Source organism: Podarcis tiliguerta, assembly GCF_965153285.1.
Source record: "Podarcis tiliguerta genome assembly, chromosome: 3".
NCBI lineage: Eukaryota > Metazoa > Chordata > Lepidosauria > Squamata > Lacertidae > Podarcis > Podarcis tiliguerta.
This window is the reverse complement of record NC_139536.1, coordinates 31,205,799-31,232,433: the sequence shown is the minus strand read 5'-3', so window position 1 is coordinate 31,232,433 and position 26,635 is coordinate 31,205,799. Positions and strand designations below refer to the sequence as shown.

Below are 26,635 nucleotides of genomic sequence, written 5' to 3'. Positions count from 1 at the left end.
AAGACACCTAAGGCACAGCGGGGCTTTGTTTAGGCTGCTCAGCCTCCCTGCCCAGCAGCTGATGCGCAGGATAGCGCAGCAGCAGCAGCAGCCATCGCTTTTCAGTATGACCTCCGGCCTGCCCCAGAGCTTCAACTCTAGTTGAAGAGAGAGTTGTATGGAGCGAGAGAGAGCAGGAGAGCAGGAAAAGAATGAGCATCTAAATAGTCCTGGAGTCAGCAAAGAAAGAAAACTGCACGAAGAGAGATAGTTCTTTGTTGTTGCTGCGGTGGCAATCCATCTGTCTCGAGCGACAACGGAATGCACCTCCGGGGGTGAAGTCAAACGGCTGTACTAACAGCACTGAAGTGACCTCCCTGGGGCACAAGCCTAGGCAGTGTGTATGGAGGTCCTGGGCGGCCCAAACAACAACACCCCGCTCTGGGCCTTGCTGATGTGGTCCAAAGGAAAGCAGAGCAATACTCCAGCTTGGCTGCAGGAGTTGCTGAAAGGAGGCATACAAGGCGCTATCCAACCATCTTAGGGACACCACTCCAGATTTGTGTAGGCTTTGCTCCCCAGTGAGCAGTTGAGCTGCCAAATTTTGTTCTAACTGCAGCTTCCGAGGCAGCCTTGAGAGTAGCCCCACAATGCTACAATATTCATTTTAAAATGCCAATAGAATACCACATTATTTAAAATAAAATGTTGGTACTGTATGAAAAAGTACCATGCTGTGTTGACGAGCAGACTTGGTCACTTCACTGCTAATGTGCTAATGACCTCTGTTGAATGGTGACTGAGAATGGAGAAGGCACGGATGCTGTGACCAGATTTCCTCTGAAGTCGTCTTTATCTCTTCCAGAAGTGCCACAAAATCTTTTTATTTGAGTTGGCTTCCGACAAATACAATTAACCCGATAGTGCAGGATGGAGTACTTTTTTCAGTTCCAGGACCACATGGTGATCTCATGCCGGGGGTAGCTGTGACCAAAGGCCAAAGTGACACGTACAGTTGTATCTTGGTTGACGAACACCTTGCGACTCGAATGTTTTGGCTCCTGAATGCCACAAACCCAGAAGTGAGTGTTTCAGTTTGCAAACTTTTTTGGAACCCCAATGTCCAACGCGGCTTTTGCTGCTTCTGATTGGCTGCAGGAGCTTCCTGCAACCAATCGGAAGCTGTGCCTTGGTTTCCAAATGTTTTGGAAGTCGAATGGACTTCCAGAACGGATTCCATTTGACTTCCAAGGTACCACTGTACTTTTCTTCAGGAGGCTACAGTCCAGCCATGCAAAAAACCCAAATACAAATCAGAGGTTTATATACACACACACGCAGCCGGGTAAGTAAAATACATTACGGCAGTGCAAGGGCACATGATGACAGGAAAAAGCACTTGAGCAAGGTGTGGGGCAGGGCCAATGTGGGCTGCCCTAGAGGAGGGCTGCTGCTGGGGCAGAGTCCTAAGGGCCAGATAGAAAAGTCTGGAGGGCCACATTTAACCCCCAGCCTTGAGGTACCTCACCCCCATGGCAGTGATTTCTAGATGCAATTCTTTATCTTTATCTTAAAACCTTACTATGTTCCGAGTTTCTTCACTTGAGATAAATCCCAAATCCATGTGGTGGGAGAATTCCAAGTCCAAAAACAAGAACTTCCAGCCAAAATATGCCACCTGGTGATTCTTTTTCCTACGTTAGCAAGGAAAAACATGAGTTAAAAGGAAAACAACAAAGATGTGGGTATTAGGCACGGCCTTAGACTTTTTGAGAACCCGCATCAGTATGTTGTTAAAGCAAAGCTTCTTCTCCTAAAAGTCAGCAGCCCAGCTGGCAGCAACAATGAAACACAGAAGAATTAATGATAGGAGATCCATTTCCAGAGCATGTAATCTAAAGGATGGTTCCTGTATCTGCTTTTCTGCATGAGAGCAATGCCTTCCCTGAAGCCCCTTTGTGGTTATTATCAGCCATCTAAATGTCTCTGTTTCATGAAACTAACAGCCCAGATGACATTCTATGGCTTATAGCCCATCACAGCCATCAGATCCCAAAATGTCTGTCCTATTACAATTCACTGCTGATAAAGGAGCTTGTTTCTATTTTCTCCCTTTTTATAGCCCACAGACCTCAATCGTTTTCTACTGACAGACATCCCACTGCTCTGATTATGAGCACACTGTTTTACAGTTTTGCTCTAATAGCCTACTTGCTTTAAAAACAACCACACTTACATGCCCCCTTCCATTTAATAATGCTCAAAGCTGCTTCCAAAAATAATGTAGGAGCCATTTTAAAAAACCCTCCCAAAAATGTTAACAAAAAAATAGCAGAGCCAGTAAAAAAAAATTGCCAGCAACATTAATATTTAATTTATTATTTGAAATATTTACAGGCCACCTTTCAGAACTGAACTGTCTCAAGGTATAACGGGATGGCACGCTGGAAGGGCTGGGGAAATCAAAAAGCATTCACCTGGCACTGTAGGAACATCAAGTTTGGCACCAGTCAAGCCTCCCTAGGGAGGCATTCTGCATTCAGAGCACCGCAATTGAAAAGGCCGTCTCCCCAGTGCTGCCCTGTCTAATGTCAGAAGATGGGAAGACTCAGAGGCTTCCAATGAAGATCTTTGCATCTAGGTTCATGCGGGTAAAGGCAGTCCTAGAAGCACTTTAAATGAGGCTTTTTCAATGCATTGGACAACCAGCACAATGCCCCAACTCGCCCTGGCTGGGGAAGTCAACTCACTAATATAAAGAATATTAATACACACTTTAGTTTCATACACAGGGTGTGACCTATGCTTCCACTGTGCTAGCTCACGTTTACTTTTAATTTGTGCAGCAATCCACTTTTGTGTGGACCTTCCAAGACCTTCTACATCCCCCATGAAACTTCTCAATCTTTTTATATCTTAGATTCTCTGTCTCCAATATTGGTTTTCATTTTTTACAAGGCAGAGTCAGAAAAGATAGGTGGGCAGATGCATTCACCTCTGGACTTTTGATTCCTAAGAAGTATGAGTAGAAGCATTATTTTAGGGTTGCTATATTTGACAAAGTGAAAATCTGAACGCAAAAGTTGTTGATTTTTGGCAAAATTGCAAACAAAACTGACTTTTAGAGCTATTTTAAATGAAAATCTGCAAAAACGACACTGCCGACATGGGTTGCCATATGTCTGGATTTTCCCCAGGCATTTTTGTAGCTTTCTGCCCAGACAATGCTTCCAACTGCAGTATTCTGGGTATGTCCAGAAAATTCCAGATGTATGGCAACCCTGATGGCCCGTAAGATCAGAAAGACTTGGAAGTGAACAGCCTCAGACTTAGTAACTAAGCCTAGGAGATCAACTTTTAGAGATGAAAATCTCAATGCATTATCTGGGTCACATCAGTTTGATTCTGGAAGATACTAGGAACTGTAGTCCCAGACCTTCAAAACTGTAAAGCATTCATTTATGTTATCAGTACTGGAGTTCCACTGATCTTATAAAGGCTTTTATTTTATGCAAGTACATTTTAAAAAGTGAAAGTTAATTTCTAAGGTAAAAGGGCATTGGAAAAGGGCATCCTTAGAAAAGGATACAGGATCAACATTAAAGTGTAGATTTAAGAAATTGCTCAAGGGCAGAACTTTATATCTTGGCAAACACATGCTGTGTTTGCAGAAATGTCATGTGAACTGGGGATGGGGGCTTGCAAGAGGAGGTGCTTAATCGTTTCTACACCAGGAAGTCTTTCCTGCAAATAACCCCCAGCCTCAAGAATCAGCAACACAAAAAATAAGGTTGGAATTCCTATGTTTCTTCCCATGATCTGCTTTAAGGTTGCCTGAATTAATTACTGACTGTGAAATACCCTATAGGATACTCAAAGATTCCATCTTGTCTACAAAGCTTCCCCTCCACCCCCAAACCAAAAACCTATATATGAAATCTTTGTAGGAGGTCTATCCTGTGCACCGAGAACCCTTTTTCTGCTGGCTATTCCAGTATGTACCCCATTCCCCGGAGGACATACTACACTGGAAGCTCAGAAATTATGGAACCTACACAAACATTATCTTAGAAAAACCCATAAATGCATTGTTTTTTATATCGTGCCTAAAACATACTAGAAGCTTTACAACTTTAGGATCCTGCCCAGGCCACTTGAAAGGCAAGGCAGATAGTAAAACTAAGAGACTAAGAAAAAAATATTAATGTACAAAAATACACCCACACCTACATACACACATGGGGAAAGTATAGTATATGCTTGCTTGTTAGGCAGCCCAGTCTAGAACTAATCCATGCAACATATTCCAATATAAACAAACAAAAAAAGGACAACCCATTCTAGTGGATTGTCCTGAAATGAAGATTTCCTATTAGGGTTAAGGAAACTCAAGCAAAATAGAGGGGGCAGATATTTATCAGTTGTTTTCTTTGTCTAAAGCCAGAGGTCATTATAAGCCTGACCTTTATCAGCAGCACCAGACAAACTGTACATATTCATAAATATATCTGGCTTGACTTCCTGGAAGAATTTCAACACTTAATGAAAAAATTAAGATACGCTTCGGGATCCATTGTTGGGCATGCTAAAAAGAAAGAAAGAATCGCAGCTATAGGAATGTTCCATTTGTATGAACATTTAACAGTATACAACTGTTTAGCGGTAAAAACAAATGTCTGGAATAGAAATCCATCTTGAAGGATGCAGACTGAAATACAGATATACAACTTTCATGTACCTGGTTTACCTTCCTTTCATTTGAATGGTATATGCCTGGTTTTTTTGCAAAATCCAGGGCAAATGTGTTTTAATATTTGATATCACTTCTCATTCATTAACCTCTTCATTATCTAAAATATGAAAATTAGACTTAGGTCAAAGTTACCAAAAGTAAATCCAATTGGCCAGACTGCCCATAGTGCTTGGCAGCTATACTATGATGTCACTGAGGACAAATTATTATTATTATTATTAATTATTATTATTATTACTACTACTACTACTACTACTACTACTACTACTACTACTATTATTATACCCCACCCATCTGGCTGGGTGGCTTGCAGCATATACAAAACATAATAAAATATCAAACATTTAAAAAACTTCCCAATACAGGGCTGCCTTCAAATGTCTTCTAAAAGTTATGTAGACTAATAATCCTCTCACAGTCCCTCATGTCCAAGTATGGGAGGAAGAGCAGAAGGAATGAATTCCCAAAGCCCAAGCAACTGGGCTGGTGCTCCCTGCCATGCTAGATTATAGAGGCAGTTTCACCGCCTACTCTAGTCACACATAGTTATCAACCAGTGACAAGTTGGATGAAATGAGGATGCACATCCCATTGAAAGAAACCCAGTGCAGATGACCAACTTTCAGATGTATATCCCCTTATCATTTTGATTCAGCTAGTCAACTAAATACAACTAAATAAGGTGAAGGAGAATCAGCTTAGTTGCATCAACGATGGGGACACATTGCACCTTCTCTACCCTTAGACACCCACCTGCCTCTTCACAATTTGTTTTGCATCCTTTCCAAAAGGAATGTGTGAAGTCACCATAAAAGGGGACACACAATTTCACAGGGAGAATGAAAAAAAGGTGTGGCATGGACTCCCATTATGGCTCAGATCTACACACATGGGTGTGAAAGGTAAGGCAGCATCAGAAAGGATGTGGCTACAAATACCAAGGGTAACATGTGAATCTGGCTATTTTCCTACATACTTTACAACCTGAATATTTATTATTATTATTATTAGTCCTTTTTCTGGGGGTATGCAGGGGTACACATACCCCTAAACATTTTGTGAATCTAATTTTGGCCTCAATGAGGTGCGGTATTTAAATGTGAGTAGGAAAATGAGAGTATCCCTAAACATTTTTTTTTAGAAAAGAAGCACTGATGATTATTATTAATTCATTACCTGCCCTTCACTCTAAGGTCCCAGGGTGGGTGAGGTGGTTGGAATTGTTCTGCAGTTACTCTAGGGCTGAATGTAAATATCAAATAACCATGGCGCTGAAGTTAATTCAACTGCATTTTCTTTCTTGCTCTGTGAACAGAATGGGGTTTTTTCTTCCCATCTGACTACCACAACCACACACAAACACACAAACACCAAGTAGACTTCTACTTGTTATATTAGATGCAGCATTGTATCCCTGCATTGTAAAATTCTACACTCATGCTGACAAGCATTTTTAGCCGTATCAGCTACAGAGATTGATCTGATAGCAAAAGCTGTCATTCAAAAGAATTTTTTTTAAAAAATCCCTAAATGTAGCTCTGAAATGTTACCTTAATTTTAATGCACATTATGTTCTACAGAAAAATCTGCCTGTTCCAAGTAAAGTTCATAGATACACCAGTGCTACTAGGACAATTTCACCAATAAAAGTGTCTTGGCTTTGGTACAGGCTAGAACACACTCAGATTTCATACTTTCAAGGGCTAAATGGAAAATTGTGTTACAGCTTGCCTAGGGTGTTGCTGGGTACTTAAGGAGTCAGGGTCATAGGCCAATAACACAAAGTTTCATAGAATTTGTATGTGCTAATTTATATGTATAGATACCTCTAGGAAATCAAGATTGCGGGCTGCCATGGTCTCAGCAGTTTTGTGTTTTCCAGTACACCCAGCCTTTTAAACAAAGCTTTAAAAATAATCATTTCCAAACACAGGGGGAAGGGCCAGACACTCAAGGGCCAGATTTGTCCCCCACCCTTCAAAGTCCTTAATTCCCTTTGAAAAAAGATAAAGTTTTGCTTGCCAAATGCTGTGGATTATTAGCAACCAGTGTACACAGCTATTTATAATGTTTGGACTTTTCTGTATCTAAATTCAGAAACCTCTGTAGCAATGTATTTTCCCCTGATGAGCCAGATGAAGATAGTTTGTGACCTCCTTTGCAGCCTAAAAGAAGAACTGTAACCAGGCTAGAAACTCATATCAGTGTCTACAAGGCAAGTGGATTGTAAACCTTTTATATCAGCTAAGTTGGGGGGCCTTCTGTCAGTTTCCTCTACTCCCAGCCCATAAATATATTTTTGCATGCAGTGTACATTTCTGCAAGCAATTTCCCATAATATAATGCATTTGTATGCTATTTTCCAGTAATAGGTTCATTTTTTGATCATGGATATATGCATTTTTCTGAACGATGGTCAGTCGGAGAACTGCACCGCAAAATTCGAGTAAGTGTGAATTTGGAAGGATGGTTGCATTTCAGCTCTCACATTGTTTTGGAAAGTTCAGATTTGAGAGATTCGCCTTTAAATATGAGCTGAATTTAATTTCTCCCACATCCCTACCTCCCACGGAGTTTGCAACCCAATTCACATTTTGTACACCCCTTCACCGTACACTTGCAATAGCTGCAGTGAAACGTGAACAGCGCTGCAAACGAGGAGCTCTCTACTTGGTTTTCACAAATCAATCCTAACCCTTGCCCTTTGATAGCTGGCCTTCTTCAATCACTGTTATGCAACTATAACCATTAACACAGGTGATAATATAATAGTTGTGCAACACCTGAGCTGTAAGAACTTCACAGCACTGTTCTCTACTTTTGTATCAAGATCTATCTCTGCACATGGCCTTCCCTCTTCAAGTCCCACTGCCCTCAGCTGTCTGAAGCTCTCCTTGTTCTCAAATGACTCCACACTTTCATTTGGAAAAATTACGTGATGCCTCCTCTTGCTTCTTTCAACTCCCTCCTCAAAGCTTATACCTTCCATGAAGCCATAACGCAAACCCCTAATACCTACACCCTGTAATTGTGATTATATATTAACTGAAATAAACACACAGCCTTCTGTTGTTTGTGAGTTGTCCAGTAGCTTCCCATTTTGTATTGTGTCTGTCAGTTTGCATGCTGTTATTTTAGCTTATAAACCGCCTTGAACACATTGGCAGAACAGTGCTATATGCGTTTATTTTTCCCTAATTTATATCCCGCCTTTCCTCCAAGGAGCTCAAAGTGGTGCACTTGGTTCTCCCCCAGATAAATGAATGCAACACAAAGAATATTCGCCAGTGGCAGTTCCAGTCTTGAGGCACAAATGTACACCACAAACAGAAGCTGCAGGCTCTTTGCACCACTGCAAGCCAACTTCAGTGTGAGGTGGGCAGCAGCATGGAAGCTGCTGTTCATCGAGAAGGAGTCACATGGCCTGCAGCCAACAAACAAGAAGCAGGTGTCAACTGGGGCAGTTCAATGCAGAATGTAAGAAAAGCCCTGTGTGATGGGGCCAAATACACATCTAGCACAGCTTCCAGTTTTTACAGTGGCCAACCAGATGCCTATGGGAAGCCCATAAGCAGAACCTGAATGCAACACTCTTCCCACATGGGTTTCGCAGCAACTGATGTTCAGAGGCATATGGCCTTTGGCAACGGAGGTATATAACACAGCCTTCATGGCTAGTAGCCATAATGGTTGTGTGAACTGGCTTTCAGCTGCCTATTAACAAGTAATACTCCTGTCTTCTCTGCATTGGCAGAGCCTGTCAAACTCTGAAAGATTCTCACAATTCCTTGTACCCAACCAGCTTTTTTTCCTAGCCTCCTTCCCTTCGCTTTATTCTTCAGGGCAGCTTTTTTACAACGTTGGCATCATTCACAAGGATTAGATGCGAACCGTTGCTAGGGAACAAGTCCCAACTGTGCCTTTAAAACTCAAATTTTAAACATTGCGTTTAAAATTATTACTTTTCCCCCCTCCAGTAAAATGCTTTGTGTGTGCACATTTATCTAAGCTTCATTTTTATTCTCACTAGACAGGCTGAAGGTTGCATTGACTTTGCAGCCTTCTAGTGAAGGGCCTGCTATTACTTGGGCTATCTGCGTGTTGCTGTGCACACCAATGTCACACACAGCACAGGAACAGCCACCAGAATTATAATTAGGGAGGGGGGGAAATACTACCCCAACCCCATAATGCTCCATTTGCCCATTCAGTAGGATTCTTGTACAGGTTAAGGAGAATAAAGAATATCTTGAGAGTTTATTCCTTCTTCTTTATCCCAATCTTCCCCTTTCTTTTTGCAAAAGCATGATGTTCTTTGATCCTCTTCCAGGGATAAACTGTTATGACAATAGGAAGCAGATCTAGAGAGCCAGTGGGGTTGGAGTGTTGGACTAAGACCTGGTAGACCAGGATTCAAATCTCCACTCAGCTATGAAGCTCACGGGGTGACCTTGGGCCAGTCTCTCGCTCCCAGCCTAACCTACCCTCCTTGCAGGGTTGTTGTGAAGATAAAATGGGGAGAAAGAGAAAGCTTCTGCACACTTTGAGCTCCCTGGAGGAAAGGTGGGATTCAAAGGCAATAAATAAAAAATAAATCTACCAGGGCTTTTGACCTGACAGCCTAGAAACTGGGGCCACACTCATAAACAAGCAGGGCAGGGATGGAAGGAGTCAAGCAAGGCTCCCCTTTCCTTACTTGCTTATGGGTTGCTGTCAATTAAAGCCCAAACAGGCTTTTTTCATTTAAAGCCATTACAAATATGGACACATTATCAGTGCTGTCTGTTAAGTTGTAGGTGAACATATCAGACGACAAAGCAATTCTTCAAACAGCTCTTGTTTATTCACAGGCCAGAACAGAACAGAACTGAAGCGTTCAGCCAGCCTGCTTATATAGAGCTCCAGTACCACACAACTGTAACAACTTTCTGTAACTATCCAATCACTGAACATCACTTTCAATCCCTTATTTGTATATGTGGACCTGAGTGAAAACTATCTACAGTATCCCCCTGCTGGCCCAGGGTGATAACTTCAGTTCATAACACTGTCAATGGGCTCTGTCAGAGCCTTGAAAGGAGACAGTGCAGGAGAGCACGGACAGCCAGTGTGGAATGTAGCACATTGCTCCTAGTGGTTGCCCATCCTAAGCCTCTCCCAGTATTTCAGAAGTGTGGTGGGGAAAGGCAAGAAGAACATGAGGCCTCTGGTAAGCAGAGTAGGCATAAGCAACTCCTTAAACCAGAACCATTTTAAAAGAGCGACTGCAGTTCAGCACTGCCCGCCTTAGGAGACCCACTTCTGCCATCATACCTCTGGTGAACAGATCTCATGAACAAACTGGAGCTTGGGCACACTGCCATTCTACGCACCTTGATAAGGTCTGCAATAGTCTGCAGATTAAGCCTTTGGGGATTTCGAGCAAAGCATGTGTGCTTTGCATCTCTTGGCTCTGGTGTCTATGCTCCATTCTACCTGAGCAAGCAGAAAGCAAAAGTAGTCGGTGTAGCTGCTACCCACAGAGTCAAAACTCTGGAGTAGGTACCTTTTGCATTAAAACAAAAAACCCGAGGCAAGAAACTGAGACAATAATTGCTTACTTATTTTGCAGAATTTATTTTGCTTTTGCTATACAAGAGATGGGCAAAGGCCTAAGGCATAGCACTGAACTCTAACATCCTGACCACTACTCTCCTACATTTCTTAGATAAAAATAGGTACAAGTTTGAAACTCCGTTTTTGTAAATATAGCTTCCCAAGACTCATTATTATACACGGCTGAAGGCTCTACCCTGCCTACTTTATTCATTTATTCTGCAAAAGCCTGTCTGCCACCAATTTAAAAGGCAAGATTATGTCCCAGCAGCTAGAGAGTATGAAATGGCATGTTGTATACTGCATGGTGACATACAAGTTCATCTGCATGCATTTATATGCTCATGACCTAAAAACAAGATGGACCCCACTTTTTCGCTGCATAAATTTTTAAGTTCTAGGGATCTTGAGGAGAGAACTCAGCCCCAAATAATGACTGTTCACACTAATCAGCCTAGCATCTCATGCTAACTCCCCCCAACCCATTTATTTATATGTATTAGAAATACCTAACATGTAGTATATGATTTTCACAATACAAATACAGACGTAGAAGAATCTTGGTTTTGTTTCCCGAGTACGAAAAGTAATGCCTCGGATTTGCCCTAAAGGAACAAAATTAGATGTATGTGTTTATCAGAAACAGCTACCACAAAATGGCAGTTTCTAGTAAGCATGGAAGTTAGAAGTAGAGGTAGCCAGCAAATAAATGATTTATCTAGATTTTGAGTTTCTAACTAGATACCACCATTTCCCAAGCCTTTATTTGCAGCCCTAAGGGTTCAAAAACCGAAGCTTCTCAAGACACTGCGTTTTATGCAGAATATCTAGCTCATTTGTCTCTCCATCACCAATCCCCATAGTACAAAATTTACTCAGAGTAAATTTCAGACTGCTCAGTGGGGCTTAAAAAAAAGGTAAAGGAACCCCTGACCATTAGGTCCTGTCGCGGACGACTCTGGGGTTGCGGTGCTCATCTCACTTTATTGGCCGAGGGAGCCAACGTACAGCTTCTGGGTCATGTGGCCAGCATGACTAAGCCGCTTCTGGCGAACCAGAGCAGTGCACGGAAACACTGTTTACCTTCCCGCTGGAGCGGTACCTATTTATCTACTTGCACTTTGATGTGCTTTCAAACTGCTAGGTTGGCAGGACAGTGGGGCTTACTCCCTGTTAAATATGTCTAAGATTGCAGCCCCCATCTATTTTAAGCGCTGCAGGTATCTGCACTTACCTCGGACTGTCATATGTTACTATATAGATTAATTATCAATAGTAGAAGCCTACTAATCCACCTTCTTTGTAACTTGCAACTGGCAGTTTCTACCCACTACCTAGCAAACCTCCTGTCAATCACTGGTAGAAGCCTAATGTTGCTAGGATTTTATTCCCCCACCCAACCTCCTTTACACAAATTATTCTACAGAACTTCAAACCAAGGTACCTAAAATAATAAAAATTAAGCTCTTCTTGTTAGGTGAAGAATAGAGTAAATTTTGCAGTACCGTACATTATTTTTGGATTTCCAAGCTTGGTTAATTGCTTGCTTGGAAAACACAACTCACAATCAGGTTCTCTGTTAAGAAGTAGCAGCATACAGTATATTATTTTTTAATTCCATCAGCTCAATTTGGGGATGGGTAAGTAAATAATAGGGACGCGGGTGGCACTGTGGGTGCCGATAGCATGGTCGGCGGTTTGAATCCCCGTGGCGGGGTGAGCTCCCGTCTTTCGGTCCCAGCTCCTGCCCACCTAGCAGTTCGAAAGCACCCTTAAGTGCAAGTAGATAAATAGGTACCGCTTTACAGCGGGAAGGTAAACAGCGTTTCCGTGTGCTGCGCTGGTGCTGGCTCGCCAGAGCAGCTTCGTCATGCTGGCCACGTGACCCAGAAGTGTCTCCAGACAGCGCTGGCCCCCGGCCTCTTAAGTGAGATGGGCGCACAACCCTAGAGTCGGGCACAACTGGCCCGTACGGGCAGGGGTACCTTTACCTTTAAGTAAATAATGTTAATTTAATTTTAATTCAGTTTAATTTATTTTAAAAATTTTCTACGCTGCCTTTCAGGACAATGAAAATCCAAGGTGGCTCACAACCATAAAAATACGAAAAGCATCAAAACCTCTCAAAGTAAAAGCCAATACAGTCAACCAACACTCCCCCACAGCAATAGTGACCCTAGTTCAGCTAACAAAAAGAATAAGCCAGCTAGTCCAAAATCCTTGAAGCATGGCAGCCTATGGTAGATGCACTGGCAGGGAATGCCAAAGGTGTGAGGCAAAGAAATTCTGCTTCCTTGTGGCTACCAACCTCACAGATACACAAGGGCCTCCATTTTAGGCCTCTATGTGCAAGAAGCCTGATACATGTGCAAGTGATTCAACAAATAGCTCGAACCCAAACTGTTTAAGGCGTTAAAGGCTGAAATTGAGCATTTTAAATTGTGCTCAGAAATCCACAGGAAACTATTGCAACTGGTACAAAGGTGTTACCAAAACCAACCACCTCACTCCCATTATGTCTATGCTGATTGGCAGGGGCTGTCCAGGATTTCTGCCGGAAATACACTTTCTCCATCACCAGTTACATGATTCTTATAACTTGGGAGATTCAGGGACTGAAACTGGGACTTGAGTATGTGCTCTATCACTAAACTATTCTATTGTGAGAAACTTCATTATTTAGCAAACGGTGGCTCCGGGGGACTGACCGCTTAAACAAACTATTGTATCAGAGCTTTCCCCCTCTCTTTCATTCCATTCCGTATTTCTCAAGACCCAAGTACTATTTCCTCCTGTGTTGGGGTCATATTCATGTCCAGAACAGATGGTTCTCTAGAATAGGGTTTTCCCGTCCCCCTTTTATGGTCATCATCAATTCATGAAGTGGTAAATTTGCCTCAGCTCCAGATGGAGTTTGCTCAGCCGTTTTCCATTTTTGCAATATTTTAGATTCCATTCCTCCAATCTTGGTACAGTTTTGTTTTCTTTACAAATGCATACACAAGGAAGTCTGGTTTATGCTAACCACAAGTTTCTGGCTTTCACTGTTATTAAGATAAGGCAGCTGTTAAAAACTTACAAATGAAAAAAGGACGGTGTCTGTCTGCAAGGGAATTTTTCCCAACCCTTGCTTAGTACTTACACTCCAGAGGGGGAGCTGAGGGGGAGATCACCATGGTAAACAGAATATGCTAAGAACCATAGGAACCAACACCAAGGGGCCAAGGGCTCTTTGCCCCCCAATAAAATATTTGAGGGGGCCAGCCCTCCCCTCCAGTTCATGGGCATAGCCATTCAAATGGTGTGTGTGCTTTGTGATCAATTATGTGGGGCAGAGCTTACCTGGGTTCCTCCAATATTTTATTCAAGTTGGCACCCTTGGTAAAGATGTCCCACCATATTCAAAAGGGCTATTATTTCAAATGTAGTTGTGTGTGGGCAAGGGGCTTTAAAGAGCTACGTTTTGGACCATGCTGTATTTCAGGATGAACTGTACGTTTTAATCCTCAGTAAACTGTGCTGAAGAAAGCCTTTTGTTTCTGTGTGGTCTTTGCATGGTAAAAGCTCTCCATGCGTCGGCTAAGCTTTCAGTCCTCTGCTAATTCATGGAGACGGGAGTGTCTCTGGTTTTTGAGCACTGCACCTTGTCACATTTAACAAGGCTTAGCTTTCTCTTTACAGCAGCAGTAGGGAAACCAAGGGCAACATTCCCTCATGAACTACACATTGGGGGGGACATGCAAGTGAGGGGCAGGGACAGTGGCAAAAATGGGTTTGGATAGGCATACAAAACAAATGCAACTCTTTGCACAGGCTGCATTCCAGCCATGGGGTTTCTACAGATACACATATTTCCATTAACACATTCCAAATCAGTAAAAGTACTTGAGCAGGGTGCAGAGCAGAGCAGGTGAGAGTTGAGGCCTGCTGAGAAGGACCTGACAGAGAGGCAGTGCCCCCCCCCCCCCAGACCTGTGGTTCCCTGCCCTCAGTCTATACACTTAAAACTGTTCCACTATGAAGATAGAAGGGTGGACTTTTCCAGCTGCCTCAATGCTTACATGAGTGACACAGTAAATCAAATCCAAGACAGGTATTAAGTATATGAGGAGGTGGTAGCAATGATGGAATTTGATGGATTGTTGCCTGGGGTATCCTTATGAAACAGTTTTGAGATATTAATATTACTCATATGCAACTTTGTTCACATCGCTGCTTATTATAGGCCATTTCTGAATACTTCACCTGAAATGTTCTCATCAGAACATCTAGAATTGTGAACAATTTGAACAGTGGCAGGGGACCCACAGCAGCCTAATTCCATGCAGCCCTCCAGACCCTGGGTGTGGAGAGTGCAGCTGAATAGGACACAGCCTGAGGAAGTGCCATCCACCTTGAGCCTGTCCACAAAAAGCAAGTCTAGGGTGATGTCTAGGGAGACTAAGGTGATGTCTGCTGTTTCTGAGAACTCTCCTTGCTGTGAGACTTTTGTGGGTGAGCTGAGAGCTTGTTTGCAGTTACTGGGTGAGAACCTAGAGGCTGAGAGGGAGAGTGTGCCAGAAGGAAAATGAATTGATACTGATTAGTAACTTTGTTATCAATGCAACATTTTTATATGTAACTGCGTATTTTTGCAACATTTTGTTTATCTGTTGTTGCTTCAGTTTTCTGTACACTGCTTAGATTTTTTGAAAATATATTAAGCAATATAGAAATTTAAAAACCAATCAATAATCAATTCTCTGGGATTCACTTCGTCTTCTGCTGTGTGTGTCTCTCTGTGTTACAGATAACTATCCACATAAAAGATAAAATCAACCGTTTTGTGGATTTTAGCTGTGTTTATTCATGATTTTATCATGTACACTGCTTAAGAGAGCTTTGCAAATCTTTCTAAATAATTGCATAAAATAAACCAGAAATGGACAGAGTCAATCAATGCACATATACAATCCCTAACTCATCACGATCTACTTCACACAGCCACTACAAACCTCAAACATTGTCTCTATCAACCACTCATACATTAACCACTCACACTCAACAATATTACAATCCAGATGCAAAGAGCTACTACCAAGCATAGGTACTCTTACTAATCTCTGAAAGATTAATGGACTCATGCCCCACACCCACTGAACTATGTAATACGGTACTTTTTTCCTATATATCACTTGAAAGGTATAGGAGAGAAGTGAGGCAGCCAATTTTATTGACTTGTGGCAAGAATAAAAAGAGAATTGCAAAGGGTAAATGGGCAGCTAAATAGCAAGAGACGTTTAATATACACCAAGTGACACACACTGGGGCAAAAAAATTCCTAACTTCACATATACTCAACTGGCAGTGACTGGACAGATGGCAGGTCCTGGAATCATGGTTGGTAGCTTGACAAAAATGCAGTGAAAACGGTGTATTTCATGCGAGCGACCATTAGGAAAGAGAATGAAAATAAAACTGCTTATGCCACAACGCCGTCATACAAATCTATGGTGCAACCACACATGGAATACTGGGCACAGCTATGATTGCTGCTCTTCAAGGAGCTGGAGCAACTCCCCTATGAGGAATGGTTGTAACATCTGGGCCTTTTTTGTTTAGAACAGGTGGGGAACCTCTGGCCCCGTGTGCCAAATTTAGCCCATAAGGCCTTTCCCCCAAACCCCACATACCTGCCCCTCCCACAGGATGGGGACATAAAGATCTGGTCCACTGGACCAAAAAGTTTCCCCAGACCTAGTTTTTTTGGGTGGGATGGTGGTGGAGGTAAATTGAATGCATAACTTTATGAATAAATACTAGGACTTGGAAACATCCAGTGGAAGATTCAGGACAGACAAAAGGAAATGATCTCTTCAAATGGTGCATACGTAAACTATGGAACTCATTCCCAGAAGATATAGTGAAGGCCACCTTTTTGAATGGCTTTAAGGGGGGTTGGACAAATTCATGAATAAGCCTATCAAATGGCCACTAGTTATGATGTCAGCCTACTACCTCCAGTACTGCAGATGGCATGCCTCTGAAAACCAGTTGCTGAGGAGCGTGATAAAGAGAGTGTTGTTGTACTCAGGTCCCGTTTGTGGGCTTCCTATAGGCATCTGGTTGCCACTGTGAGAAGATGCTGGTCCAGGTGGGCCTTTGGTCTGATTGAATAGGGTGCCTATATTCTTATCAAGGAATGTAAGATAGGTGCACAAAGAGATACACGGAATCATATTTATGGAGAGGAAATTGTCATGGCAACAGGAAAGGTCTCACAAGTATTTTAAAAATAGCAAATTAACAAGACCCATTTATGAAATCCGAAATCCATTCTTTTATGAATACACTTTAAAACTTGCCTGCCCCCCTGCATGCAGAAAAACACAAAACTGGGTTGGATTGACAGTTTTTCAAATCTCTGGCTGAGATCATTTTAAACTGTTAGTAAATTTTAGAAAAGACATTGCATCGGACCTATTTTGTTTACAAAATATCTGCACACCATTATGTAAAATAGTTTGCAACACTACAACTATTCTAACTTTCAGCCTAGTCTAGAATAGTGATTCACATTGATTAGTCCTGAAATTTTATGTGGGAATTTCCATTAAAACCCAAGATTTTGTGTCTTTCAACAGTCCTATAAATCTGCCCTGGGATACACTTTTCTGCTTAGCAGCCCTTTTTATTATTGAAAACAGTTAACAAACCCAGTCCAGTTCTTGGAGAAGGTCCAATAATCCTATCCATGCAATAAGCCCTTCCGAATACATATTATTTTTGAGTCAACATACATAGGTTAGGCTAGAATGTTCTTATAATTCTTTATTTTTAAAAGATACTCACATTCATGAGATAATTCAAACTGGAAGACTGGCTCATCCTAAAGTTAGTCAGTGGCTTTATAATCCTGCATCTAAGAGTTTGTGACTGTTACAAATGCATGCTGACTTTTACCATCCTCAAGAACTTGTCAAGATACTATTCCTAGTTCTACTAATAATTGCAACATATACTTGTAGTTGCAATCTGCCATACTTATGAAAATAGCAAGCAAGTTTATACAAACAGATTTGCAAAACAGAACAGGCACCATGCTCATAATGTACTCCAAATGTGGCTCTCATTGCAGAACATCCCTGGTACTAGAATCTAGTAACTAGATCCCTAGATTGCTATAGTAGTTTTATTTTTAACAGCTTGCCTGGTAGCCACAGGCAACCAGGAAGTCCACGAAGACAAGCAAGGCAGCTAGCGGAAGGACCGAATTCTCCATTCCTCCTTCACAAGTCTGCTCAGCTTCCAGGCTAGCTGTGTTTGAAGTGAACCCCATTTTTTAGTTTAGAGTATGAGCACCACTGGGCCATGGCAGATGTATGAACATTTTTCAAAACCAAACTTTAATAAAACAATCCTCCCTTTCCCTACTATTCATCCTCTTTCACCTTCACTTTAATCTTTGTAATGCATCTGGCTCAATTAAATTAAAGGATGAATTAGATTAACAGATACCCAGCAGTGTCTTTTCCCACGTGTGTTTATTCTCTAATCCACATCAATAGCACTCCATTCATTAAAATTCACAATTTAATATTTTATTTCCAGATATTTAAAGTTGTTATAGCTACAATCTCTGCACAGTGTGCAGCAAAACAACTACAATACTCAGGTTATGCAAAAACATGGCATGGAACAGATCTTTTTAAAAGTCATTATACAAACTCAGCCTGGAAAGTAACAAGCAAGTAAATATCAAAGGTTTTACAGCATCATAAAATAGGAACTCGGTTATCTGAAACTCACAGTTTGGTTCTTGCCTATCTACAGTAAAGGGTGCAATATTTGGACACTGGGGTCCAGCGCCGAGGGCCTTCTGGCGGTTCCCTCACTGCAAGAAGCAAAGTTACAGGGAACCAGGCAGAGGGCCTTCTTGGTAGTGGCGCCCACCCTGTGGAACGCCCTCTCATCAGATGTCAAGGAAATAAACAACTATCTGACTTTTAGAAGACACCTGAAAGCAGTCCTGTTTAGGGAAGTTTTTAATGTTTGGAAGTTTTATTCTGTTTTTAGTATTCTGTTGGGAGCCGCCCAGAGTGGCTGGGGAAACCCAGCCAGATGGGCACGGTATAAATAATAAAATTGTTGTTATTGTTGTAATTTTATTCTCATAACATTGCCCAAGGAAGATTAGCCTGAGTTATTATGACTCCCTCATGCCTGCCTAGAAAGACTCATAGCTAAACAGGGTATTCTTCACTGAAGACAACGAGAAAGCCCTTTTATACATGTAGGTCAATAAATGCAGTTAAACCCTTATATACTTGATTAGAGTCAAATGGATCAAAGCTATTCTTGCTGAAGGTGATTGTAACACCACAGGGGAGGAGGGCTTGTTACCTCATGACGATGGCCCAATTCAGTTCTATGTTTAAAAACTGAGGAGGGCTAATTGTCACCCCTAGCCAAAGAGAACCTTTATGCTGCAAAATAAGTTGCCGCTTAGTTACAATATTTTTGAAAGGCATTGTCTGCAATGTGTCCATGGGTGAACATACTTCAAGGAACAGGAGGGTGGGATAGGAGGCAAAAATGTAATGTATTGGCTCAGAAGCATACTAGGGTGCCAAATCTGCTTCCCACAATGACTGGCACAAAGCAGCTTTATTGGGCACAGCCAAGTCTTCTTCTCAGTTCCTAGCTGGGTACAAACTAAAACTCATTTCACATATGAATGGATGGGGTCCAGGGCTGGCAGTGGCTTACAGTGCAATCCCTACATGACTACTCAGAAGTAAATTCCTCTGAGTTCTGGGCTTTATTTCCAAGTACTGTAGGTAGGTGTAAGATTGCAACCTCAATCAGGCAAGAGATCTTCAATCCATGGTGGACAGTGAAAATGTCAGCTCAATGTGCAGTGATGATAAAATATGCCAATTGTATAACTAGCACAATTCTACATAGTATATAGCATAGTAAGAACATATATAGGGTATGTTGTGTGTCCTACATTTTCTCCTAGGTCAGGATTCTCCCCCCCCCCCCCAATCGTACAATGATGTGTTCAACATAATGGAAGAGATTTCAAATTTAGCCAGGGGACAGAAAAAACTTTAAGAAGGGCTCTGTTTAAAACAGAAGTAATTAAACTAACTGAGGAGAAGGTCACACCACTGAGTCATTTAAATTCACACCACTATGCCATTAGAGGTAGAATAAAATAAAGCTCTCATCCCTGGAGTTGACATTTTTTATTGAAATAATTTTAATTAACGTTACATTCTGTCATAACTACACACTGCTGAGCATCTTTCATCACAAGACACTCAAGTCATATTATATGTACATACATAATTTTATGTAAATTCATGGGTGGCTGCTTTTACTTTCATAAAGACAAGAGCTTTGGTGTTAAAATCATTGCCAGAACAAATTATGATGTGAGTGTGTGTATTTATCTCTTTATTTCACAAGATTTATTCACTGCATGAGTGTAATAAAAACATCAACTATTTACAATGGTTTTTTTAAAAAAAAATTAAAATCAGCAGTAATCTAAAAACCAGATTAAAACACATGTCAACATTCCACTCTTTGCGAAGAATTGATCTAACTAATCCGTGTCATCCAAGAATACATACAACTCCCCCACCACAACCCTCTCCACCAAGTAAGCATACAAAAGATTACACCCTGGAGGTATATTAAGACTGCGATACACACCTCTTTAAAAGGGATCATAGGAGCCAACTCCCAGGGGCCAAGGTCCCTTCTGCCCCTGCAATAAAATATTTTAGGGGGGCGGGGCCCTCAAAGTTGATGAGCATTGCCATTCAAATGGTGTGCATGTGCCACATCATGTGATCGATTGTGCAGGGCGGAGCTTACCTCCCCTCCCTGCCCCCACTATTTTATTCAAGGGATTATTACTCAAGTGTTCAGACAGCCTTCCTAGTTCCAAAGAAATAGCAACTTAACATTCTTAGCCCTGGGCAGCAAGTCTGTAGATCACCACCTCCCAATTGGGAGCTATGTAGACTATGTGTACTTCTGCCCTTGGGGATGAAGTGGGTTTATTCATTAGATTCTATTTTCACTTTTCATCTGAAATCCTCAAAGAAGCTCACAACATTAATAAAATGGAGCTGAATACATTAGAAGCTGCACACTTCAAACAAACACCTGATGATTTCTTCATCTGCCTCCTCCCTCCCTCCTGCATTGCAGAGGAGATTTCCTCTTAGATTGAGGAGTCACATGTTCCTGTTTTGTCCATTATACAAGAAGCACAAGAAGAAAAGTCACTTCCTCTATCAGCCATTCTTTGCGAATGTGCAGTAGCTAACTTTCTCAGAAATGACTTGTCACCTCAATTTTAATATCCAAAGTATGTGCGATCAGATTCTCATAGATTTCTTGTTTCAAGATGCAGAGAACACAGTGGGTTCAGTTTATTGCATATTTTAAAAAACGCACCATACTTTAACAGATTACCATTTTGTAAAAGGTTGGCTTCAGTGGCTTAGCAGAGATACCACAAATGAAAAACTGAAACGAACAATCCATTCCTCGGGATAGCTCAGTTGGTGCAGCATGAGACTCTTAATGTCAGGGTTGTGGGTTCAAGCCCCACATTGGGCAAACAATTTCTGTATTGTAGGGGGTTAGACTAGATGACCGTTGAGAACCCTACCAACTTTACAGTTCTATGATTCTATTTTAGCCAAACCTCTAGTATAGGTTTGACTCTAGAGTACACTGAAAAGAAAATGTGAGAATTCCTATATACTTTCTAAATTATTATTACTGTTCTATTATTATTATTATTACTATTACTATTACTATTATTATTACTATTGTCAACAGAGGACGAGATGGATGGACAGTGTTCTCGAAGCTACCAGCATGAGTTTGACCAAACTCTGGGTGGCAGTGGAAGACAGGAGTGCCTGGCGTGTTCTTGTCCATGGGGTCACGAAGAGTCAGACATGACTAAACAACAACAACATTATTATTATTATTATTATTATTATTGAATCACCTATAACATGCATCTGGAGGTGATTTACAAATATATGATAAAATCAGCTAAAATAGTACAAAAACATACTGCTAGTACACAAAGGTTGTTTTAAATGACTACAGCTTCCACAATTGGGTTCTTGTATTGGTACAAATGCACAAGAGAGAGGTAGCTAGATATTACAAGAGCTTTGGCTTCATTTCCCAGACGCTTTAAATATTCACATTGTGGCATTTCCATCATTACTTTTAAAAACAAGTGAAAGACATTGAGCAAAGTACAAGCTATTAATTCCTGTTTCAGCATATGGAGCATAAATGTGCTTTTACTCCAAGAGGCGGAAAATTTTGATGCAACTAAAGTGACATTCTGTTGCTTCCTTCCCTGTGACTGTGTTCAGAGGTGAAAAATGACAGAAAAGCAAACAAGTATTGCTGATTCAGTCTGTATGGTGCATTGTGTGTGTGTTTGTTTTAAGGACACCTTTGTAAACATACAAAATAGCAACAGCGTTTCATTTTGTAACAGAATTAAGAAAAACACCAGATCAAACAAAAGGTGAGTCATGTTGAAGAAGGTAAGGCTTTAAGGTAGTGTTTGAAATCAGCCAGGTGTCAGGTGCATTTTGCACCTGGCTATCAACCATTTGCGACCAAGTGAAGATGCCTGGGTGTCAGGATAGTGCCTGATATCTCCCCCATCTGGAGGTGCATGCCTGGGGATCATTGGTTCTTGGCAGTTTTCACACGCTAATACCACATCCTGGAGAATTCTATCAGTTATATTTTATCTGCACAATTGGAATGAATTTCAGGAACCTAAATGCTTTTTCTGTGCAGCCTGAGTAGGAGCAGTGAACAATGTTATAGTTAATTGTTACAGCTTGTCTTCGGTTACCCCAACCCACTGCCCTGCTCACAGTATATATATGGACTGTCCTTGGATCAGGTAGTCATCTGAACTAGCCTGCTGTTTAATCGATAATCAGTCACAGTCAGTCCATCATTTTAAAAATAAGATTTTAGAGCTGTCTTACCCCCAAACGGCAACTAGACATTTCGTTTTGGCGACTGTAACTTTGCTTTCCGGAACCATTTGGTGCCTAGCTTATATATCTGAGTATCTAACACTACTTTAAGGTGGCAATCTTATGCCCAGTTTCTTAGGAGTGAGTTTTCAATGAACACAATGGTGATTACTTCTAAACCACCATGCACAGGATGGGGCTGTACGCCCCCTCACAAGAATATAAACCTTTAAATATCCCTGAAAATTAATCTTACATACGGGGGGGGGGGAAGCATACAAAAACAGATTTTAGACTGTGATAGAAGAATGAAACTGTTTTGACCCTTCAAGTAGGACAAACACATAAATAGAAGAAGAAGAGATTTGATATCCCACTTTATCACTACCGGAAGGAGTCTCAAAGTGGCTAACATTCTCCTTTCCCTTCCTCCCCCACAACAAACACTCTGTGAGGTGAGTGGGGCTGAGAGACTTCAGAGAAGTGTGACTGGCCCAAGGTACCCAGAACTGCATGTGGAGGAGCGGAGACGCGAACCCAGTTCACCAGATTACGAGTCTACCACTCTTAACCACTACACCACACTGGCTCTCTAGGGCACATCTCCAGTTCTTGATAATGGAATTTGTCTCAAGCTTAGTCTACATCATAGGGTCATTGTGAGAAAAAAGGGGATGGTGTAGGATAAAAGGATAATGGATGCTAGTGCACAATGGATTAAAGAGAAAGAAACTAAGACCCATATAGGGTCTTAGCCACTTGCATTGATAGGTGCATCGCAAGCTAAAGACCTAATGGTAGAAATCCTTTAATACTGCTACTACCAGCAAATAATAATAATAATAATAATAATTTGTACCCTACCCATCTGTCTGTGTTGCCCCAGCCACTCTGGGTGACATCCAACAGAATATACAAAACACTACACAACATCACACATTAAAAGCTTCCCGATAAAGGGCTGCTAATATTATTGCTGATAGTGTGCTGTGGAGAACCAATTACTGCTACATGTATTGCTTCTGTAGAATACAAACTGGATAAGTGAGAGTTTTCCCCCCCTCTCAGTTCACCATTCAGAGACCAGTAAAGTTAGCCAGGGGAATGTATGTGATATCTCAGTAGGTCCAGAGTCCTCCAAAATCCACCCACAGCGCCTATTCTGCAGCAACATCCTCCAGCTACAAAGCAATTTACAAGGTGGCAGCACACCACACACAATATATATATATATATATATAATGTAATTTTAACAACGCCAACATCTGTTAACACCTCATTTCACTCAACACTTTACAACTGAATGACAGCTGGTCACCTCACAATCAGAAGGGGCTCTGCCAGCTCTCAGTTTAGAAGGGGTTATTTATCATTTATGCATTCAGTCATCTTTTTGACTATCACTATAATTTATTTCTCACTTACTCAGAGTCAATCTAGATCAGCATTGTCTACACTGACTGGAAGCAGCTCTCCAGGGTTTCAGACCAGGGTCTCCCCCAGCTCTACCTGGAGATGCTGGGGCTTGAACCTAGAAACTTCTACATGCCAAGCATGTGTTCTGCCACTGAGCCACCATGACCCTGCCCCACTACGCAGCATCCTTTTCAGTGTACTGTTTAATTCCCCACCATATATTCTCCCCAAAAGTATATACAAGTGGGTTTACAAGTCAAGGCATCCCAGCTGAGAGAAAATACATACAGGTGAAACTCGGAAAATTAGAATATCATGGAAAAGTTCATTTACGCCATGATCATCACTATTATTACAAACAAAGGCTTGACATATCTCGCTTTGCATGTCATGAGTCTATCTCATATATTAGTTTCACCTTTTAAGTTGAATTACCAAAATAAATGAATTTTTTCACGATATTCTAATTTTCCGAGTTTCACCTGTATGAAACTGCATGCCTACAGGTGTTTGGGGGAAGAAAACAGTTAATCCTGTTGTCAGATGGTCACTTTTGTTCCAACCACAGGTAGAAATGCAGTTTACTGCATGGATAGAAATCCCCTTTCTGCATCTCCATATCAGGAAAGCTAGTTTTCACTGAATATTTGCTCCTATGCAGCTATAAAAGCTTGTAGCTCCTTTCAATAGCCTCACCCGTGAAACATTCTGAAGATTCTTCAGTTTTGCTCTTCCCTCAGCCTTCCTTTTTCTGTTCAGAGCTGCAAAGAAGCTATACGGCTCCTTTTCCCACTCAAGAGGAATACCGGTATGTTTCACCCCTTGGAAAAGTTCTACCTCTTCCTCCTTGCATACATAAAACCTTGCAGGCTATCATTGGAAGAGCGGCCTCTTCCTGCATGAGAATTCAGCGAACAAAACAAGCCGGGAAGCCGACAGTGAGCAGTTTGTCCTGCAGGTAGGGGATATGCTAACCCAAAGTTGCTTCCGCCTCCCTTTATCTGTAAAGGTCCCAACAAGATTGGCAGACATGGGGGATGCAGAATCAGCAATGTTATCCTTGCGGTTTCTGGATTACGTCCTGGAATGAAGACTGCAGCCCTGAGCTTCACACTCAAAACACCAATACTGTATTGATGATCATTACCATGGCTGCAGGCATAAGAAGAAACCAATCGGCGGCAGCTTCAGGCTAGACAAAAGAAAGCACTTCTTCACACGCGCTGGCATCATTCACTTGTGGAATTCAGCGCCACAAGTTGTAGCGACGGCCACCAGTTTCGATGCCTTGGACAGAATTTTAAGACCTATTCCTAATAGGAAAGCAAGCCCTATCAATGGCTAGAAGTCAGGATGGCTATAGGAAAGCTTCCGTGTCCAAAGACAACGTACCTCGAAGTAACGCTCGCGCGAGTGAGTGTGCGTGCGTGTAAAAGGTGGCAAAGAGCAACGAAATGAGATTGCACTCAGAGCCTGCTTGTGGGCGTCCAGAAGGCTGGGTCACTTTGGGAAAACAGGATGCTAGACTTAGATGGATTTTGGGTTTGATCCAGCAGGGTTCATCTTAGGTTTAAGAGGGGGGAAAGAAGCCTGCCCTGTCCCCGATCCCAAGCTGCGAAAAGGCAACGTTGTCCGAGGAGGCTAACCTATCCCTATGTGGGTTCCTTTGCCCATATTAAGTACTTTTCCTCCCGCCAGCTTACTTGCGTCTCCCTCTGCCCGCCGCTCGAACAACTTGTTTGCGATCTCACATCGGCGACCCACTTTCACATCTCCCAAGTAACCGAGAGCAGCAGGTTGCAGGGAATTAATTGGCCGCTGCTCGTCAATAAAAGTAGCCGCGAGGGCGCGAAGGCGGTTGCCTGCTCCCAGGCTCCGCTCTCCCGAGGCGCTGTGAGGCAAGCAGCCGCCCCGACAGCCTTCAAGGGCAGCCCCTTGGCACATGGCGCTCGCCCAGATGCCCGCCCGCCCGCCCGGAGAGGGATCTTCCCCGAGCCACAGGAACTCTCCCACGCCTTGGGTGCGTCCCATTTCCCGCCCAGAGCGCGCCCCCCCCGCCCCCCCGCTGAGGCGCCCCGAGCAGGGGCTGCTTACCTAGCCCTGGCACGAAGGTGTTGAGGAACAAGCAGATGACGGCCACCGGGAAGGGCATGTAAGGGATGGCGGCGCGAAGGGGTCCTTTCTTCTCCCGCACTTGCACCACCACGCCGCCAGAGGAGGAGGCGGCTGCAGCCCCTCGAGCGGCGTCGCCGGCAGCTGCCCCGGCCGAGTCCCCTTCTTTGGGGCCGTGGTCCATGACGCCTGTTGAAGCGAGGGAGGGAGAGACTAGCGGGCCGCGCCCCGCGGAGGGTCTCTGCCCGGGAGCAAGGAGCCGGAGCGCCCGTCCGCGTCTGCCTGAGGAAGCTCCCCTGCACGAGTGAAGGGAGAGCGGAGCGGCGCGCCAGGCGAGGCGCCGCGCTCAACACGCGCCCAGGCTCCCGAGTGAGCGGCTTAAAGAGACAGCGCGAGCGCGCTCCCCGTCTCCCTCGCTCACGCACTTTGCGCTCCCCCTTCTCACACACGCCGCCTCGAGCACGCCGAGGGGTCTGGCCGGCGCCACCGCGCACGCGCTTGGCCTTCCCGGCGAAAAGCGCGCGGTGCCGGCCTCGCCCGCCAAGTCCTCAGGCGCCTCACCTCACAGAAACTCTCTAGCGCGCGCGCGCGCTTTCCCCCCTTACTTCAATCCAGCGCTCAAATGATAGAAAACATCTTGCAATACCCACCCGCTACCTTTTTAAAAAAAGCCGCAGGGGAGACATGAGTTGTTTTAAAAAAAGTCAGGGGAGGGTTTATGAATTTCATAAAGGTAACTTTAATACAT

General features: G+C 42.7%; 1 protein-coding gene across 4 annotated transcripts in view; it reads right to left on the bottom strand.

The window, feature by feature from the left end:
- Nucleotides 1-26,412, bottom strand: part of STUM (stum, mechanosensory transduction mediator homolog) — a 45,343-nt gene extending 18,931 nt beyond the window's left edge. Inside the window, exon 1 of one of the 4 annotated variants that reach the window (XM_083434598.1) lies at nucleotides 25,870-26,412. In XM_083434598.1, coding sequence (XP_083290724.1) covers nucleotides 25,870-26,071 — 202 coding nt within the window. In that variant the 5' untranslated portion in view covers nucleotides 26,072-26,412. The remainder of the gene's footprint in view (nucleotides 1-25,869) is intronic. The other 3 variants (XM_083434601.1, XM_083434600.1, XM_083434599.1) reach the window with 3 other exon arrangements.
- Between the last annotated feature and the right edge of the window lie 223 nt (nucleotides 26,413-26,635).